Source organism: Pristis pectinata, chromosome 29, assembly GCF_009764475.1.
Source record: "Pristis pectinata isolate sPriPec2 chromosome 29, sPriPec2.1.pri, whole genome shotgun sequence".
Lineage (NCBI taxonomy): Eukaryota > Metazoa > Chordata > Chondrichthyes > Rhinopristiformes > Pristidae > Pristis > Pristis pectinata.
The window spans coordinates 18,155,267-18,173,589 of NC_067433.1; the positions used below are offsets into that span (position 1 = coordinate 18,155,267).

Consider the following 18,323-nt stretch of genomic DNA (forward strand, 5'->3'; position numbering starts at 1 on the left):
AGAATGGGTGAGGACATCAGAAGGAGTATAATGTGGCAAGATGGCAGGTCACCCACTTTGTTAGAAAAGGGCTGAATATATTTTTCAATGGTGGCAGATGGAAAGGTGTTGTGCTCAGAGGGACCTGGGTGTCCTTGTACACAAAAATTAATGTGTAGGCTTACCAAGCAATTAGGAAGACAAATGGCTTATTGGTCCTCTTGGCAAGGCTAAAGATATCTAACTGGAATTGTGTAAGCCCCTAGTGAAATGTCTTACGTTCAGTCTGATCTCCCAGCTTGAAGGAGGATATACTTGCAACATAGAGAGCACATTAACCCATTTTTTATTCTCCCCACACATCCATCAACTCTGCCCAGATCCTACTCCTCAGCTACACACTAGGCACGATTTACAGTGGCCAATTAACCCACCAACCCGCACATCTTTGGGACTTGGGAGAACACCAGAGCATTGAACCTAGTCTGCTCGAGCTCTGTAGCAAATACACGCTGCCCAAAACTATTCTTGGTGTAAGATGCAAGGTGGAAGTTTTATTCTAAACTCTCCAAATCTAACCAATACTTTTCTGCATGGGCATCCCTCGCAGGCAGATTCTACATGAGGCACTTATACTGCTTTCCAGCAGAGGGCAGCTGGAAACCAAGACTGATTGCACAGAGACACAGGAGACTGCAGATGCTGGAATCTGGAGCAACAAGTACACTGCTGGAGGAACTCAGCGGGTCGAGCGGTATCTGTGGGGGCAAGGGGATGCTTGATGTTTCAGGTTGAGACCTTGCATCAGGACTGACAGTGCAGAAGGGAGATATTGTTTTTACCTGTACTACATCAATGCACTCTGTACTAACTCAATGTAACTGCACTGTGTAATGAATTGACCTGTACGATCAGTGTGCAAGACAAGTTTTTCACTGTACCTCGGTACAAGTGACAATAATAACCAATACCATACCAATAGGGATTATATAGAAGTGAGAGGGAGGGCTGACACAGAGCTGGTAGGTGACAGGAGACACAAGAGACTGCAGATGCTGGAATCTGGAGCAACATACAATCCGCCAGAGGAACTCAGCGGGTCAGGCAGCATCTGTGGGGGGGGGGGGGGGGGGGGGGAGGAGTTGTCAGCGTTTTGGGTTGAACCCCTGCGTCAGGACTGAACGTGGAGAAGGGAGATGTCGACAATTCCTTTCCCCACCACAGATGCTGCTCAACCTGCTGAGTTCTTCCAGCAGATTATTGCTGGTAGGTGGAGCCAGATTGGGGCTGGGGGCAGGATGATGGGCAAATAGAGCCGGACGGGGGAAGGGGAGGGGAGAGGAAGGGTGAACCAAGGGACAAGTATGTGGGCGATAGGCAGATGGAACCAGGTGGGGGAGAATAACGATTCTTGGTAACGAGGGGGGAAGCATGGAAAAGGTGAACAAAGGGAGAGAAGCACTTGGGGCTGTGGGAATGGGGAAGGAACATGGGGTGGGGGTTACCTGAAATCAGAAAATTCAATGTTCATACCACTGGGCTGTAGGCTACCCAAGTGGAATATGAGGTGCTGTTCTTCTAGTTTGCTTTTGGCCTTGCTGTGACAGTGGATAAGGCCGAGGACAGGCAGGTCGGAGTGAGAATGGGGAGATGGAATGATGTGCGACCAGGAGCTCAGGACGGCCATTACTGACACTACAAAATGGTCATCTACTCTATGCTTGATCTTGCTGATGCAGAGGAGACCACATCGCAAGCAATGACTGCAACAGGTCAGGTTGGAGGAAGTGCATGGGAACCTCTGCCTCACCTGGAGGACAGGATCGTAAGATGCTGCAGAGAGTAGTGGACCCTGCCCAGTACATCACAGGCATATCCCTTCCCACCATCAGTAGTATGTACATGAGGCACTGCGTCAAGAAGGCAACATCCATCATCAAAGATCCCCACCATCTGTGCCATGCCACCTTCTCAGAGCTACCATCAGGCAGGAGGTACAGAAGCCCGAAGTCCCACACCACCAGGTTCAAGCTATTTCCCTTCAACCATTCACTTCTTGAACCAACTGGTAAAACCCTAATCCCTATAGTATAGCAACACTATGATCATTTCCCACTAAAATGGACTACATTTTTGTTCTAATTGTGTCCTTTCTTGTAAAAATTGTGTACAATTTATGCTTAATATATGTGTTTTCTTGTGAATGCTGCTTACCTGATGCTATGGTTATGTGCCTGTGATGCTGCTGCAAGTAAGTTTTCCATTGCACCCGTACGTACATGGACTTGTGCATATGACAATAAACTTGTTCTGTTAGGTCCCGGGATGATGGTCAGGGAGGAGGTGTAGGGACAAGTGTTGCACCTCCTGCAGTTGCAGGGGAAAGTGCTGGGGAGGGGGAGGGATGAGTGGGACGGGATGAGTAGACCAGGGATTCACAGCGACAGTGGTCCCTGTAGAAAGCAGAAAGGGATGGAGAAGGAAAGATGTGGCTGGTGGTTGGATCCCACTGCAGCTAGCAGAAATGGCAAAGGATGATATACTGGATGCGAAGGCTAGTGGAGTGAAAGGTGAGGACTGAGGGAATTCTGAGGGGGTGTGGGGGTGTTCGGTGAGGGCAGACGTATGGGAAATGGAGGAAATGCATCTGAGGACTGCATCAACCATGGCAGAGGGGAAGCCACGATTCCTGAAGGAGGACATTTCAGATGTCCTGCAGTGGACGGTCTCATCCAGAGAACACTTGCAGTGGAGACGGAGAAACTGAGAAAAAGGAATCGTGTCCTTCCATGAGGCAGGGTGGGAGGAGGTGTAGCTGAGGTAGTTGTGAGAATCTGTGGGTTTAATGTACATATCAGTGGATAATTTGTCTCCTGAGATGGAGACAGAGAGATCCAGAAAAGCATGGGAAGTGTCAGAGATGGTCCGACTGAACGTGAGGGCAAAGTGTGAGTTAATGGCGAGGACGGCAATGTAACTGAGAAAGAGTTGGGTTCAGGTGCCAGAGAAGGACTGTATCATGTAGTCAACAAAAAGACAGGCGTAGCTGGGGCTCATGTGTGTGCCCATGGCTACAGCATTGGTTTGTAGAAAGTGGCAGGAATCAAAAGAGCAGTTGCTGGGGGTAAGTACGAGTTCTGCCAGGTGGAAGAGAGTGTTTCTAGAGGGGAACTGCATGTTTCTTCGTTCTGGAAAGGCACAGAGGGCCCTAAGACCCTCCTGATGGGGTTGGAGGTGTATAGAGACAGGACGTCCATGGTAAAGATGAGCCGGTTGGGACCAGGGATGCACCCCCACAAAACCTGAAGAGAAGGATAGCACCACCACCTGCAGCTTCCCCTCCAATCCACACACCTATGTCCCTTTGCTGTTGCAGGGTCTAAATCCTGGAACTAACTCCCCAACAGAACTTTCTCTACACCCTCAAGATGCAGCGTTAAGTTTTGCTGAAATAACTTTTTTATATTAATTCAAGGGACGTTGGCTACGCCTGGCTGAGCCAGCATTTAATCGCCCACCCCTAGTTGCCCTTGAGAAGGTGGTGGTGAGCTGCCTTCTTGAACCGCTACAGTCCTTATGTCCACAACGCTGTTGGGGAGGGAGCGCACAGCACCTCGTGTCTACCAGACTCTGCTCCAGCTAACGTAGCACACACCTGTCTGGAATCCGTGCTAGCTGTGATAGGTCTGCATGGAAAATCTCACCTACAGTACCCATGCTTCCTATAAAACACCAATGGAGTAGCCTCTGTTTAATAAAAATAAATGCTGCACAATGCATAAAAATAACTGGCATTAAATTTAAGTCTGCGGCTGCCTTGCCTGCATATAATGATGTGTAAAGTTTCCACTCTGTGACTGGAACTTACTGAGTGTGTGCAACTCCCTTGCTCCCACTCATTACATGGAAAACTTCAGCTGGGCTCCCTGACCAGCTTTATCACTTGACAGTTTACCCAACAAGTATCCTTAGTTGAACTCCGGAGCACTGCAAAACCTTATCACTTTCCTACATTAGGTGCCCTTAAAGTTTTAATCTCCAGATCCAAAGCCAATTTTTGACTATTTGCACAGGGTCAGCCCAAGAGTAGACTTGGGTGAAGGCTGCGGTGATGTTGGTTTCAGGGATCAGGGCTTGTTTGACTTACGATAAGTGTATTGATGTGAAAATTATGTGTTGATGTGAAATAAAGTAGCTTGCACGCAACAAAATGAAATCGCCAGTGTTTGGCTTCGAGGAGGTTTCCCGAGGGATATTCAGTCAGCTCACATTCCCAGCGGAAAGTTGCAGTGGACACTGGTGCTTGCCTGCAGCGGTGACAATTCTGACCCTAACTGAGGTCACTGGGTCAATCAATGAAGTCAAGGGTCACAGGGTGATAACGGTGACCTTAAAGAGCTCTGATCCTACTTTGGTGAAATAGTCACGCAAAGGCCACACATTTGGGCACAGATTTAAGGTGAGATGGGGAAAGTTTAAAGGAGATGTATGAGGTAAATTCTTTTTTCACACAGAGAGTGGTGGGTGCCTGGAACGCACTGCCAGTGGAGGTGATGGAAGCAGATTGATTAAGGCATTTAAGAGGCACTTAGACAGACACATGAACATGCAGGGAATGGAGGGATACAGACCATGTGCAGGCAGATAGGTTTAATTTGATTGGGGCATCGCGTTCAGCACAGACATGGTGGGCCTGCACTGTACTGTTCTCTGTTCTATGTGGAAACACATGGTGTCTGGTCTCCCTGTCCCATTCCGTTCTGTGTCATCCCAAAACTCTCATCCCTGCTTTGACTCGGCCCCTTAAGGTCACTACATTCCTCCAAACTTGGCCACCCATGCACTCCGTCACGTCGATGTCACACTGCTCTGTCATCAGAGACCCTGCTTCCTACTGCCCAGAACCACAGACATAAAGGCCCCACCCTGAACCCTTTCCTTAAAACCTCCCTCTTTACCAAACTAATTTAGCTCAGTGGAGCCTGAAGAACCTCACCTCAAGGTTCAATAGCAGCTTCTTCCCCACTGCCGTCAGGTTCTTGAACCCACTTGAAAAACCCTAACTCTACCTCGGACTGCATTTCTTTTTTCTCTCTCTCAGCTTGCACTAATATCGTCACGTTTATTTTGTCATGTAAATTATGCCTAATTTATGGTAATGTAAGTTTACGTTAACATTTATCACGTCTGTAATGCACTTTACTGCTGTTGTAAAAGGCTCCTTTTCATGGCATTTAAACCGTGTGTGTGCAAGTGCCTATGACAACAAACTTGAACTCAGTCTCAAGTTCTGCTTGTTAATGCTCCTGTGAGGCATCTTAGCGTGGGCTTAGTTATGTTAGAGGTGCTATATCAGAATCAGATTTATTATCACTTACTTAGATGACGTGGAATTTGTTGTTTTGTGGCAGCAGTACAGTGCAAAGACATAAAATTACAATAAATTACAAAAATAAATAAACAGTGCAAAAAAAAAGGAATAATGAGGTAGTGTTCATGTGTTCATGGAGTGTTCAGAAACCTGATGGCGTGGGGGAGGAGAAGAAGCTGTTTCTGAATCGTTGAATGTATAAATGCAATTCTAATAAATGCAAACTGTTGTCAGACACTTGGAAAATTGACCTATGGAGATGCAGACAGTATTCTACATCTAACTGTACACTAGCAGGAGCCACCCTCGATAATGCAGTGCACTGTCATTGCAGGGTTCTAGTGATCACTCCTTCTTGGCTTGTAGTTACCTGGGTATATCCTTCACCCTGCACAGGGGACCAATTAACCTGCAACCTTGTTTGCTGGCATACTCCAACCTCTTCCCTCTCCCTCCATTATCCACCCATGGTTGAAGCCTCACTCTCCCTCACAAGGCAAGGCTGGGGAACATCTCCAGCCTCTGTGCCTTGTACGAATTATCTGGTCAGTTCCACTCCTGCTCTGTACTGCTGAGTTCGGTTCAACTGCCAGAGTCCAAGGCACTGAGCACCCAGGGGAAGCACCTGAAGCACCCAGGGGACCCTCTGGTTTCAGCACCAACAACCCTCAATGAGCTCAACACCACCCAGGACACTTAACTGGCACCATCGTCACTCACTCCCTTCACCACTGGCACACAGTGTGTACCAGCTACTGAGTGCACTGCAGTTACTCACCCAGCTTCTCCCACAGAAACTTTTCCTTTCATTTATTCATTTTTCAGGATCTGGGCTTCACCGGCAGGGCATTTGCTACCCATTCCTTGAACTTAGTGGCTTGTTGGGCCATTTCAGAGTCAACTTCATTGGTGGGCCTGGAGTCACGTATACGCCACACCAGGTAGGTAAGCTAGATTTCATCCTCTGATGCATATTGCTGAACCAGATGTTTTTTTTTACGACAATCCAGTTTAGTGATCATCGTTACTAGGACCAGCTGTTTTCATTATTAGGCTCCAGATTATTTACTGCATTTGAACTCAGGGTTGTTAGTACAGGCCTCGGGATTACTAGTCTGGTAATTTAACGGCTGCAGCAACACCTCCCAGACCCAGGACTTCCACAACCAAAGACAAGGGCAGCAGCTGCAGGGGAACACCACCACCCGCAGGTTCCCCTCCAAGTCACACACTTGGAGATAGTCTATCTTACTTGGAGATAGATCGTCACTCCTTCACCATCACTGGGTCTAAGTCTTGGAGGTCTCTTCATCACACTGCAGTGGTTTACAGCAGTGGTGCACCGTCACCTTCTCAAGGACAATTAGGGGAAGGGAAAAAATGCTGGCTTTGCCAGTGATGTCCACATCTCCCGTACTGAGGTGTTATGTTGCCCCATCTGATTGTTGGGTTGGTGTTTGTTCTGTTAACACAAATTCAAGTTGTGTTGTATGGTTTGTTTAATTGGTTTGTTTGGTTTTATAAAAGGTACGGTCTTGTTGTGTACTTGTGTCTCCATGAGCAATCATGCCTTCAGCTACCCATGCCTGTTGCTCTGAAGCTCTCAGCCTTTCCACCTTCAACTCCCATTCCCAAACACCCTCCTTAAAATCTATCTCCATACCTAAGTTTTGTTGGGTGAACACTTTCCTGGGTTAAAGATGCCACATAATGCAGGTTACTGGGTCAGGGTTATTGCATTGCAACTGGATCCTCTAACCGTGCGCACAATATTCAGTAAACATACAGCAAGGATGTAATAAAGACATTGCCCCTTCAAACTGAGTCCCAACCTAATCTCAGGTCACTGGTAAGCAGACTGAACCACAACAAGAAGCCAACTGATTGAATGACTAAGGCACCCACACCAACAGAAATACACATATTAACAATACAAAATTGAATGCACAGGTCTCCCAAAAGCATGCAGCCATTTTGTGTAATGCTATTACAGCGCCAGCGACCCGGGTTCAATTCCTGCCACTGTCTGTAAGGAGTTTGTACGTTCTCCCCATGTCTGCGTGGGTTTCCTCCGGGTGCTCCGGTCTCCTCCCACATTCCAAAGACATGCAGGTTAGGAAGTTGTGGGCATGCTATGTTGGTGCCGGAAGCGTGGCGACACTTGCGGGCTGCCCCCAGAACACTCTACACAAAAGATGCATTTCACTGTGTGTTTCGATGTACATGTGACTAATAAAGAGATCTATCTTGTCTTATTTTTTGGAACGTTGGGATCACTGGTGTTTATTACCCTTCCCAACTTGCTCTTGAGAGGTGGTGGTGAGACACTACCTGCCCTCCCGGTGTAGAGAACGTCCCCAGAGAACCAGCAGAGGGCTGCAATACCCCATTCACAATCTGGTGACTACTTTTGGGTCCAACATCGATGGGAAATCTCCACCCACCCATCAGTCCAGGTGCAAAGAAAACAAAGCTGAAATTCATCTGAAAGCTCAGTTAAAGAGGGGCCATAGATGGAGAAGGGCAGTGGCTGGAAACAACCACTTGCACTGGGAACGTTGGCCTTCACGTCCTGTGGCTGGAGGGCACAGCAGGGCGGTGGAGGGGGTGTCAGAGTTATGGTACAGAAAACCCTGATTAGGCCAGAGCAGGACAACGATGAGCAGATCTGGGCAGTGCACTTTAGTGAGGAGGTAATGGGGATTAACCTGAATGAATTGAATTAAATTACAGGCGAGAGAGAGAAGACAGAGCATCAAGCTTCTACAACCTTCCGTTACAATGAACAGACAGCAGTCTGAAGGAGATTCCCCAGGCTAATTCCTGGGACACGAGATTCTGCAGATGCTGGAATCTGGAGCAACACACACAATGCTGGAGGAACTCAGCAGGTCAGGCAGCATCTATGGAGGGAAATAAACAGTCGATGTTTCGGGTCGAGACCCTTCATCAGGATTCATTGTCGGAATGATGGGGTTGTCCTATCAAGAGAGGCCGGACAGTTTGGGCTGTATTCCTTGGAGTCAGAAGAATAAGGGATGACCTTCTTCAAACATACAATATCCTGAAGGGGTTAGACAGGGTAGTTGGAGGGATTGTTTCACTGGTGGGAGAATCAAGGGAACATAAAAATAAGGGGCCGGTCATTTAAAACTGAGGTGCACAGAAATTTCTTCTCTCAGAGGGGGGGTGAGTGTCTGGAATTCTCTGCACTCCAGGGTGGGGGAGGCTGGATCATTGGATATATTTAAGGTGGGAGATAGATAAATATTTGAAAGATCAGGGAGTTGAGGGTGATGGGGAACTGGCACAGAAGAGGAGTTGAGGCCAACATAGATCAGCCATGGTCACAGTGAATTTCAGGACAGGCTCGAGGGGCCGAGTGGCCTACTCCTGCTCTTGTGTACAGTATACGATGGAGAAGGAGCGTGTGACCAACATCCCAACTGACGATACCTTTAGCAGCAGAGCAGTCACTCGATGGCATCACGTGTTCAGGCTGAGACTCATGCTCACCCAACAGCAAGTATCGAGCTCAAATTGTCAACTGTGATTGATTTCAGGTACAGAGAAGAATCACCTTGAACCAAGCAGTGGATTGGAGGGAGTGCTGCACTGTCAGAGGTGCAGTAGTCTGGCTGGGACGTTAACCAGAAGCTCTGTTTGCCCTTTCAGGTGGGTGTGAAGACTCCCAAAGCACTGAGCAAGGGGTTCCTGTGTCTCCTGCCCAACATCTCTGCCCCAGCCAACGTCACTAAAAACAGATCATCCACTCATTTACATCACCGCTCTTTGTGGGGTGAATCTCACACTGCACCTCCCTGTGGTCTGTAGCACCAGTAAACACATCGGTTTGGGATTCTCCGAGGTTGTTAAGGGTGCTGGAAAATGTCAAGTGTGCAGGTGACAAATTCAGTAACCTCTTCTGTCCCTACAACCCTCCGCTTTCCTGATCACTTGGAAACTCCTGAAGTTAACCACTCTGCTATTGGCTGCTGTCTTCAGATAATGCCCCAAGCTTGAAAATCTGCTCCTTGAGAACCACTGGTTCCTTTAAGACTTTCCTTAAAACCTGTCTCTTCGAAAAGACCTTTGATTGTCTGCTTTTGAGACCTCTCTCTATCGCTTGTCTCGATTACTAACATTCCTCAGAATCTTTCATTACATTGGTGCTGTTGTGATACAATTTTCAGACTGTCAGATATGGCCAAACATGTCATAAAGGACCAAAAGATGGGAGGAGAAAATACCTGTGTATACACCAGTGGTGTCAAGAGAGCTCTTTTTCCTCTCTGCCTTTTGCTTATGTAGCTTGCAGTCAACCACATGATTAGCATTCACTTGCACTTCTTCCAATCTGGTGTACTGCATCTGGTGTTCACAGTGAGGTCTCCTCTACGCCAGAAACCAAACGCAGATAGGGCAACCACTTTGCAGTGTACCTGCGTTCAGTCCTTAGCTTCTGGTGGCCTGCCATTTAATCTTCCACCCCAACTCTGACCTCTTGGTCTGTGGCCTTCTGCACTGTTACAGCGAGGTCTGCCGTAAGTTTGAAGAAGACTTCTGAACTCAATATTAGTTCTACAATTTAGTAATTCACTGTCTCTACTTGTTTCAGAACTAGTTGTTTCTGCTGTCAGTCATCCATCTGTAACACTAGCTCTGATTTGCTCTCTCCATTAGCGTTGCCTGTCCTGCTGAGTACCTCCTGCAGCTCTGCGTTTCACAGCCTTCACATTCCTTTGTGTTTTTCTCCCCCTAGCTGCCCTCATCAATTCATCAACCAGATTACATCACCAACAGTTTATCCCCACAACAACCCTGAGCTCACCATACCAGAGATGTCCCTGTCCATTCCTCACACACTCCCCCTGCAACTTAAAACTAACTTCTCTCTTTTTTCCCAGTTCTTACGATGGGTCCTCAACGTCTTGTTGCACCACTTCAGTGCGCACTACAATCTTTGCACCATTCTGCTGGTTTACGCTAGTCATTGTATTTATTAGCATATAGAACAGAACAGCTTAGGAACTGGCCCTTCTCCCCATGATAAACGAGATCTCTTCTGTCAGCACATGATCCATATCCCTGCATTTTCATGTGTCTAGCTAAAAGCTTCTTAAACTCCATAATCGTGTCTGCTTCCTTCACTTCCTCTAGCAGCTTGTACCAGGCACCTACCACTCTCTGCGTAAAAAAAACTTGCCCCACACATCTCCTTTACATTTTCCCCTTCTCGCCTTAAATTTATGCCCTCTAGTATTTGATATTTCTACCCTGGGAAAAAGATACTGCCTGTCTACCCTATCTTTGCCTCTCACAATTTTATTAACTTCTATCAGGTCTCCCCTCAGCCTCTGCCACTCCAGAGGAAACGACCCAAGTGTGTCCAATCTCTCCTTATAGCTCATACCCTCCAATCCAGGCAGCATCCGGGTAAACCTCTTCTGTACCCCTTCCAAAGCCTCCACATCCTTCCTGTAATGGGGATGACCAGAACTGCACACAGTACTCAAGTGCAGCCTAACCAAAGTTTTATACAGATGCAACGTGACTTCCTGACTCTTACACTCAATGCCCCAACCAATGAAGGCAAGCATGCCGTACGCCTTCTTTGCCACTCGAACTACTTGTGTGACCAGTTTTAGGGAGCTATGGACAAAAGCTATGGTGTATCTATTATTACCATGTATACTGTTTACTCTGTGAGGTTCACGTGAGCAAGGAATTTCATTGCACCCTGGTATATATGACAATAAACTGATCTATAATCTCAAACATTAACTCTGTTTCTCCTTCTACAGATGCTGTCTCACCTCCCGAATTAGCCAGAGCCACAGAAATGTTGCCCATGCATGTGAGACAGTCTCCAATCCCACAGAGTCTTGCAGCACTGCAGTGGACTGCGTGGCCAAGGTACAGCCCAGCTCACACACTTACGGACGGCTGCACTGCTTGGGCCATGTAGTCAGTTTCACAGCAGCCCACACGAGGTGAGGCTGCTATGTAAATTCAGAAAGCAGTGGACCCACTACGCAGGCACACAACGGGAGCCAGGTTCCCATGAGTGGGAGCAGTGCAGCGGTGAAATCTGACCAAAGGGCATTTCTGTTTACCCACTGTGCTGTAGCAGAGTTAGTTAAACAACACGGAAGATTACCTGTGGGCACACATCCAGCACCAGAGACTGGTTTTCATACTTCTTCACTCGGCAAGCATTCCTTCAGAGAGAGATAAAAGGGAGAGAGAGAGAGAGAGAGAGGGAGAAAAAAAATACAGGAGAACAGTCAAATCTCATCATTCTATATTACAAGCACAAGATTCAGTCCGACCTGGGATTTAAGCAGCATGCAGGCAGTGGGCTTGAAGAGGCAAAAGGAACAGGATGAACCGTTGGCATGAAATGTAAGAGACTAAGGAAAAAAGCCATAACTTCATTGCATGCCAGCACAGTTCCAGCCTCCCGATCACTGCAAATTAACATTAGGCACAGGTTGGTTCTGTGAATGCAATCGCACTTTTCCCCAGTAGAGAAACTATCCCTCTGTGCTGACTGAGAGGGCTCTGGGCAAGATTTGGTTGGGCCTTTTCATTAACAGGCTCCCTGAGAACAGACCCTCTGTTCTCTAAAACTCAACATCTCGTGGAGTTCCTGCATCAGATATCGGCAAGTTTTAGGAATAAAGTATATTTGTGGGGGAAAAAAAGTAGAGCTACTCAACTGTAACGTGAGCCAATCTCCCTCAAATTCCCAAATGTCCCCCATCTAATTCTACATTCTGGCATGAAATATTTAACCACCCAGGAGCAGCTTCACTCCAGGAATTTCACCTCAAGGGAGTGCTGACTTGGTCCACTGGACAAGATGCTAAACGACAGCATAAAGAGCCCCAGGACACTGTTTTGAAGAAAGGGAGAGGAAATTGCGTCTTGGGGGTTGTCAGTAACATTTATTCTTCTAAGGACTTCACAAAGAATCAGATTATTCCATTACTGTTTGTGGGAGCTTGCAATGCAAATTGAAAAATCAAAAAAAACTGAAGATGCTGGAAATCTGAGACAAAAGCGGAAAATGCTGCAAAAAGAGACAATCAATGTTTTAGGTCTGTGGCTCTTCGTCAGAACTGGTAAAGAGATGTAAGTGAGGGTTTGGTCGCATTTGGAATATTGTGTTCAGTTTTGGTCAGCCTGCTATAGGAAAGAAGCCAGTAAGCTGGAAAGAGTGCAGAGGAGATTTACGAGGATGTTGCCGGGACTCGAGGGACTGAGTTATGGAGAGAGGTTGAGCAGGTTGGGACTATTGAGCGTAGGAGAATGAGGGGTGATCTTACAGAGGTGTATAAAATCATGAGGTACATCGGGTGAATGCGCACAGTCTTTTTCCCAGGGTTGGGGAATCAAGAACTAGAGGGCATAGGTTTAAGGTGAGAGGGGAGAGATTTAATAGGAACCTGAGGGGCAATCTTTTCACCCAGTGAGTGGTTAGTATATGGAATGAGCTGCCAGAGGAAGTAGTTGAGGCAGGTACATTAACAACATTTAAAAGCTACTTGGACAGGTACATGGATAGGAAAGGTTTAGAGGGAAATGGGCCAAATTGGACTAGCTTAGATGGGAATCTTGTTCAGCATGGACCAGTTGGGCCAAAGGACCTGTTTCTGTATGACTCCATGGGTTCTTAGTAGGAGGGAAGGTGAGGGAGAGATGTGTAGAACAAAGGGGATGTCTTTGATAGGATGAGCTGAAATGGCTTAATGAGGTCAGCACATTAAACTGCTAGGCCTGTGTAATGAGTTGTTAATTGTGAGACTTGCCCAACACAAGTGAGTTGGATGGGGCAAAAAAAAACAGAAAATGGAAAATGCTGAAAGACACAACAGGTCAGGCAGCATCTGTGGAGAGGGAAACAGTCAGTGTTTTCAATGAGGGACCCTTCATCAGAGCTGAGAAAGAGATAAATAAATTAGTCAGGGTGGCAGCAAAATGTGGGTGAAACCAAGAGAATTTCTCTGATGGAGTGAATGCAGGGCAGATGGGATAAGGTGCTATCGTTGTGGAAATTGTGGCTCTGATACACTGGGCCATGTTCAGCAAGACAGAATGTACACAGAGAAACAGGTTGACAGGTGGAAAAGGTTCTGATATAGACAGGAAGAAAGAACTTATCTAAAGTCAGAAAATTCAATGTTAAGTCCAGGAGGCAATTGGCAGAGAAAACATCTTCAAGGCAATTGCAGAGCTCAGAGGATGATTTGCCTCAGCAGAATTTCACTTCATTTTCTTTCAACATCACCCTTACAATGCAAGCTTGTTTTCACATTTCTAAATAATATCATTAAATCTGACTAGAAGTCTTTTGTTTTGATTAGCCATGCCAATTAATCAAAAGGTCCCCAAAGAACAAACATTGGGTTAGAGACATTGGGTTATACAGCTCAGAAACAGGCCCTTGGGCCCAACTCATCCATACCAACAAAGATGCCCATCGAAGCTAGTCCCATCTGCCTGTGTTTGGCCCATATCCCTCTAAACCTTTCCTATCCATGTACCTGTCTAAATGTTGATATTGTACCTGTGTCAACCACTTCCTCCAGCAGCTTGTTCCTTACACACACCGCCCTCTGTGTGAAGAAGTTGCCCCTCAGCTCCCTATTAAGGGGAAAGGCTGGGGTTTGGGTCAAAGGAGGTGACAAAATGGCCTCTTGCTGTGCTGTGGGCTTCCATCATTCAATGAGACTTGTTTTTACTTGAAAGGGTTTGACAGATGTTTTAAATAAGTAATTACCCCTTTGACCGTAGGGTTAAACATCTCTGCCTGATGAAGTGTCATCAACCTGGAACATTAACTCTGTTCTCTCTCCATTGATGCTGCCTGACCTGCTGAGTAAGTTTTCTGCGTTGTATTAAATAACTCTGATTGGTGGGTCAAAGCCAAGTCAGAAGCAAAAAATTAAAAAATCCATCTCATCACCCAACCAGCCCACAGTTCTCTTGTATTGTGACAGGCATCTTCTCATCATACATGTCCTCTCCAGACTCAACGGTTCCAGTGAACTCCTGGTCTCTTCCTATCCCCATTTGCCAGTAACCTCAGCCCCTCTAAAGGGGCAAGAGTTCTTCTGTAACTCATCTCCTACCACAACATGGCTAATTAAAAAAAAGCAGTTCCAGTCAGATTCAATTGTCTCACTTGCAAATCTAAAAATAACCCCACCTTGTAAGGTCAATGGTGAAAGATAATTAAGTGAAAGTGCATTGCCTGTTGAGACAAATTGTCCTGAATCTGGAGGCTTTAATTGCCTTTCTATGTTTTCTCTAAGCAAACGCTGTTTCACAGGAAGAAACTGCAGGTCAGGCCAAACAAAACACAGTGTGCACGATGGCATACATTCTGGTGAGGATTCAGGGAAATTAGTAAACAGTATTAGTATTATCTCATCATTCATTTGGCACCTGCATCGTGGAATGGATTATATTCCAATTTACATGGATTAGGCACTAAATAATTGTAAATGGTGAAGGACAGGACAATATTAGTCTACCCTTTCCTTGGGTGGAGTAAATCCTCAGTGCTTACCCTGTACTGTAGCACACCAGTGCCCTAATTCAGTGCTGCAGAGAGAGACACACAGTGTCTGCACCCAGCAGTCACATTCAACTATCAAGTACCTTGGACTTGTCTCTGATTGCGTCCTTTTTTGAATGGTCTTGTTTTTGCACAGTCTTTTTTTCTCTCTCTTCACTGTCTTGTATCATTTATGTATATTTTATATTCTGTGTGTTGTCTTTACCTACGTGTGTGATGCTGCTGCAAGCAAGTTTTTCATTGTACCTGTACCTCACCGTACTTGTGCATATAACAATAAACTTGACTCAATCTATAAGAACTGACTGAATTGCTCTACCAAGAGCTAGCATGGAATCAATGGGCTGAATGGTTTCCTTCTGCTCTGCATCAACTCTATGACCCTTTCCTGTGATCCTATAAAAACCTTGTGAAAGTCTTACTCAAATCAGCGGGACAACCAGATGGCAGAGACTTTAGTCATTACCACATGGCTGGACATAACAAATAATCAACAGACTGTTCAACCCATCTACAATTCTCCATCTGAACATCACCCTATTGTAACAAATGATTGTTTCCGAGGTTTATTGCATCCATGGCTCCACCCGGAAGATAATTCTGCCCAGTGAACCCTCGGAACGTGAAGAACTTCCTGACATCTGTCCTTAATGACATGAGCTTGAAACCGTGCTCCACTCATGCAGCTCAACTTGAAAGAGGCAACAGGACATGGTGCAGTATTCGGGGATGGTTCTTCCTGGAGCAGTGCACTATCCAATCTCCATCTCCTCTATTGTATATCCCACTGTTTCTGCAGCACAGCTGGACTTCCTGTTGGTTTTATTAAATGTTCTTCGGCATCAGTCGGCTTCTAACTTTCACTTTCTATTTCTGGCCGCTCTGTGTTTGCAAAGCTTGCCCATGCCACTCCGTCACTCCTGAACCACTTCCCACTGCCCCAGCGAGCTTGCAATCATCTGCCAACCTGAACATTTTCCATTAACCTTATGAATTAAGGTCACTTATTTAATAAGGAACAGCAGTGATCCCAGCACCATGAGCTGAGGAACTGCACAGAATTCGGAAATAACTTCTCTAATGTAATGTCGTAGGAGGAGGTCATTCACCTATCAATCTGGCAGATGGAGTTTAATCCAGTTAAGTATGAGGTATTGCTCTTTAGGAGGTCAGATCTAAGGGGAAAGAGTACAGTTAATGGCAGGACCCTTAACAGCATTGATGTACAGAGGAATCTTGGAGTCCAAGTCCATAGCTCCCTGAAAGCGGCTACACAAGTAGATAGGGTGGTAAGAAAGGCATATGGCATTCTTTCCTTCATTGGTCGGGGCATTGAGTACAAGAGTCAGGAACTCGTGCTGCAGCTGTATAAAACTTTGGTGAGGCTGCACTTGTGTGCAATTCTGGTTGCCCCATTACAGGAAGGATGCGGAAGCTTTGGAGAGGATGCAGAAGAGGTTCACCAGGATGCTGCCTGGATTAGAGGGCATGAGCTATAAGGAGAGGTTGGACAAACTTGGGTTGTTTTCTCTGGAGCATCGGAGGCTGAGGGGAGACCTGATAGAAATATATAAAATTTTGAGAGGCACAGATAGACAGTCAGAATGCTTTTCCCAAGATAAAATTGTCAAATACTAGAGGACATGCATTTAAGGTGAGAGAGGAAAAGTTTAAGGGAGATGTTTTTTTTTACTTAGAGAGTGATAGGCGCATGTAGGGGAGGTGGTGGACGCATATTTGGTGGTGGTGTTTAAGAGGCTTTTAGATAGATGCATGAATATGCAGGGAATGGAGGGATCTGGATTATGTGCAGGCAGAAGAGATTTTGTTTAATTTGGCTTTGTGTTCAGCACAGACATTGTGGGCTGAAGGGCCTCTTCCTGTGCTGTACTGTTCTATGTTCTCTAATTCCATGCTGGCTCCTCGTAAAGCAATCCATTCAGTACCTGCATTATTTAGCTTTCAACCAGGTACCTGTCATTTCTCTGGTTTTACTCTAATTCTTGTAGCTTTAAGTTTAATTCAATATGGGACCATTGCACAAACATCGTCAAAAGCCTTTAGGACATCGAACCTCATCTTCTTGAGCCTCACTGAAATTGACCGTGGTCATTACAGATCGCCTTCCTGGAGGAGGGAGAGGCAGAGAGTCTGAGAGGTTTGGGGAGTGAATTCTGACATCAAGATCCAAGCAACTGAAGCCACAGCTCTCAGTGAAAGGCGGTTCACATCAGGGGATGTGTTACAGGCCATAACTGAAGTAGAGAAAAAGGATCTCGGAGGATTGTTAAAGCTAGAAAGGGATTCCACGTCTACAGAGGGTCAGGGCCACAGGTGAATCACTTCGTCAGAGAAGGTTTTCATATTTTGCCATCTTTGCTTATGATATAGAAAGAGACCATTCAGCCCATCGAGTCTCAGAGCAGTCCCATCGGTCCCATTCCCTCACTTATTCCCCGGTAACCCATTGCCTTAGAAATGTCCTATTACCGTCCCCCAGATTCTACCACTCCCCTACCCCGGGGGTAATTTACAGCAGCCAATTAACCAACTAACCAAATGTGGGGGGAAACCAGAGAACTTGGGGGGGAGGGAGGGGGAATAGACCCACACAGTCATCCGGAGAACATGCAACCTCCACACAGACAGCACCAGAGGTCGGGATTGAATCTGAGGACCTGGAGCTATGAGGCAGCAGCTCCACCTCTGTGCCACACCTAAGGAGGTTTGATTGAGAAAAGCTCCTGCTTCCAAGTTATTTCTAACTGCTGCTGCTAGGTTCCTGTGTGCATAACCCTGGAGCTTCTTTCCCATAATCAGTTCCTTTCTCTTATTTGGATTAGAAAGCTAACTGACCAATAGTTCGCTGTGTATGCTTGGTCATCCTTCTTGTCCACCATTCTTGTTCACAAGCACTGCATGAGCCTGTTTCCAACCCTCTGATGCCACCCCCTGTCCAAGAATCCCTCATAACAACTAAAGTCCTTCACAAATCTCTTTCAATACTCCAGGACAAATGAATCTTTCCTTTGGTTCTTAACTGTTTCGAGTTCAATTGGTTTTGAATGATGTTACTTTTGGCACCTTTGTTTGGAGAGGGCACATTACATGCGTCTTCCCTGTGAATCATTAACCCTGCTAATGTGCTTGGCACTCACTTCGAGAAGCAGGGCACTACTGATCCTGAAACCCTCCATCCGTTGGTTATATTACACAATGTTTTGGAGAGACCTTCTGTGAGTGTTCCTCAGATTAGACAAGAATGCTCTTGTTTGGTCCCAAGCCTCCACCCTTCCTCTCCTGGTCCCTCAAGGTGTGAAAATGGAGCAGGGAGCTGTTGGGAAGTTACAGAGTTGTGTGGAGATTTCGTTGCTCAACTACATTCCT

General features: G+C 46.3%; 1 protein-coding gene across 7 annotated transcripts in view; it reads right to left on the reverse strand.

Moving 5' to 3' along the window:
• tacc1 (transforming, acidic coiled-coil containing protein 1) overlaps positions 1-18,323 on the reverse strand; it is a 164,185-nt gene that overhangs the window by 41,588 nt on the left and 104,274 nt on the right. For all 7 annotated transcript variants that reach the window (XM_052040791.1, XM_052040792.1, XM_052040797.1 and 4 more), the window contains one exon: positions 11,511-11,571. In XM_052040791.1, the coding sequence (XP_051896751.1) occupies positions 11,511-11,571 (61 nt within the window). The remainder of the gene's footprint in view (positions 1-11,510; positions 11,572-18,323) is intronic.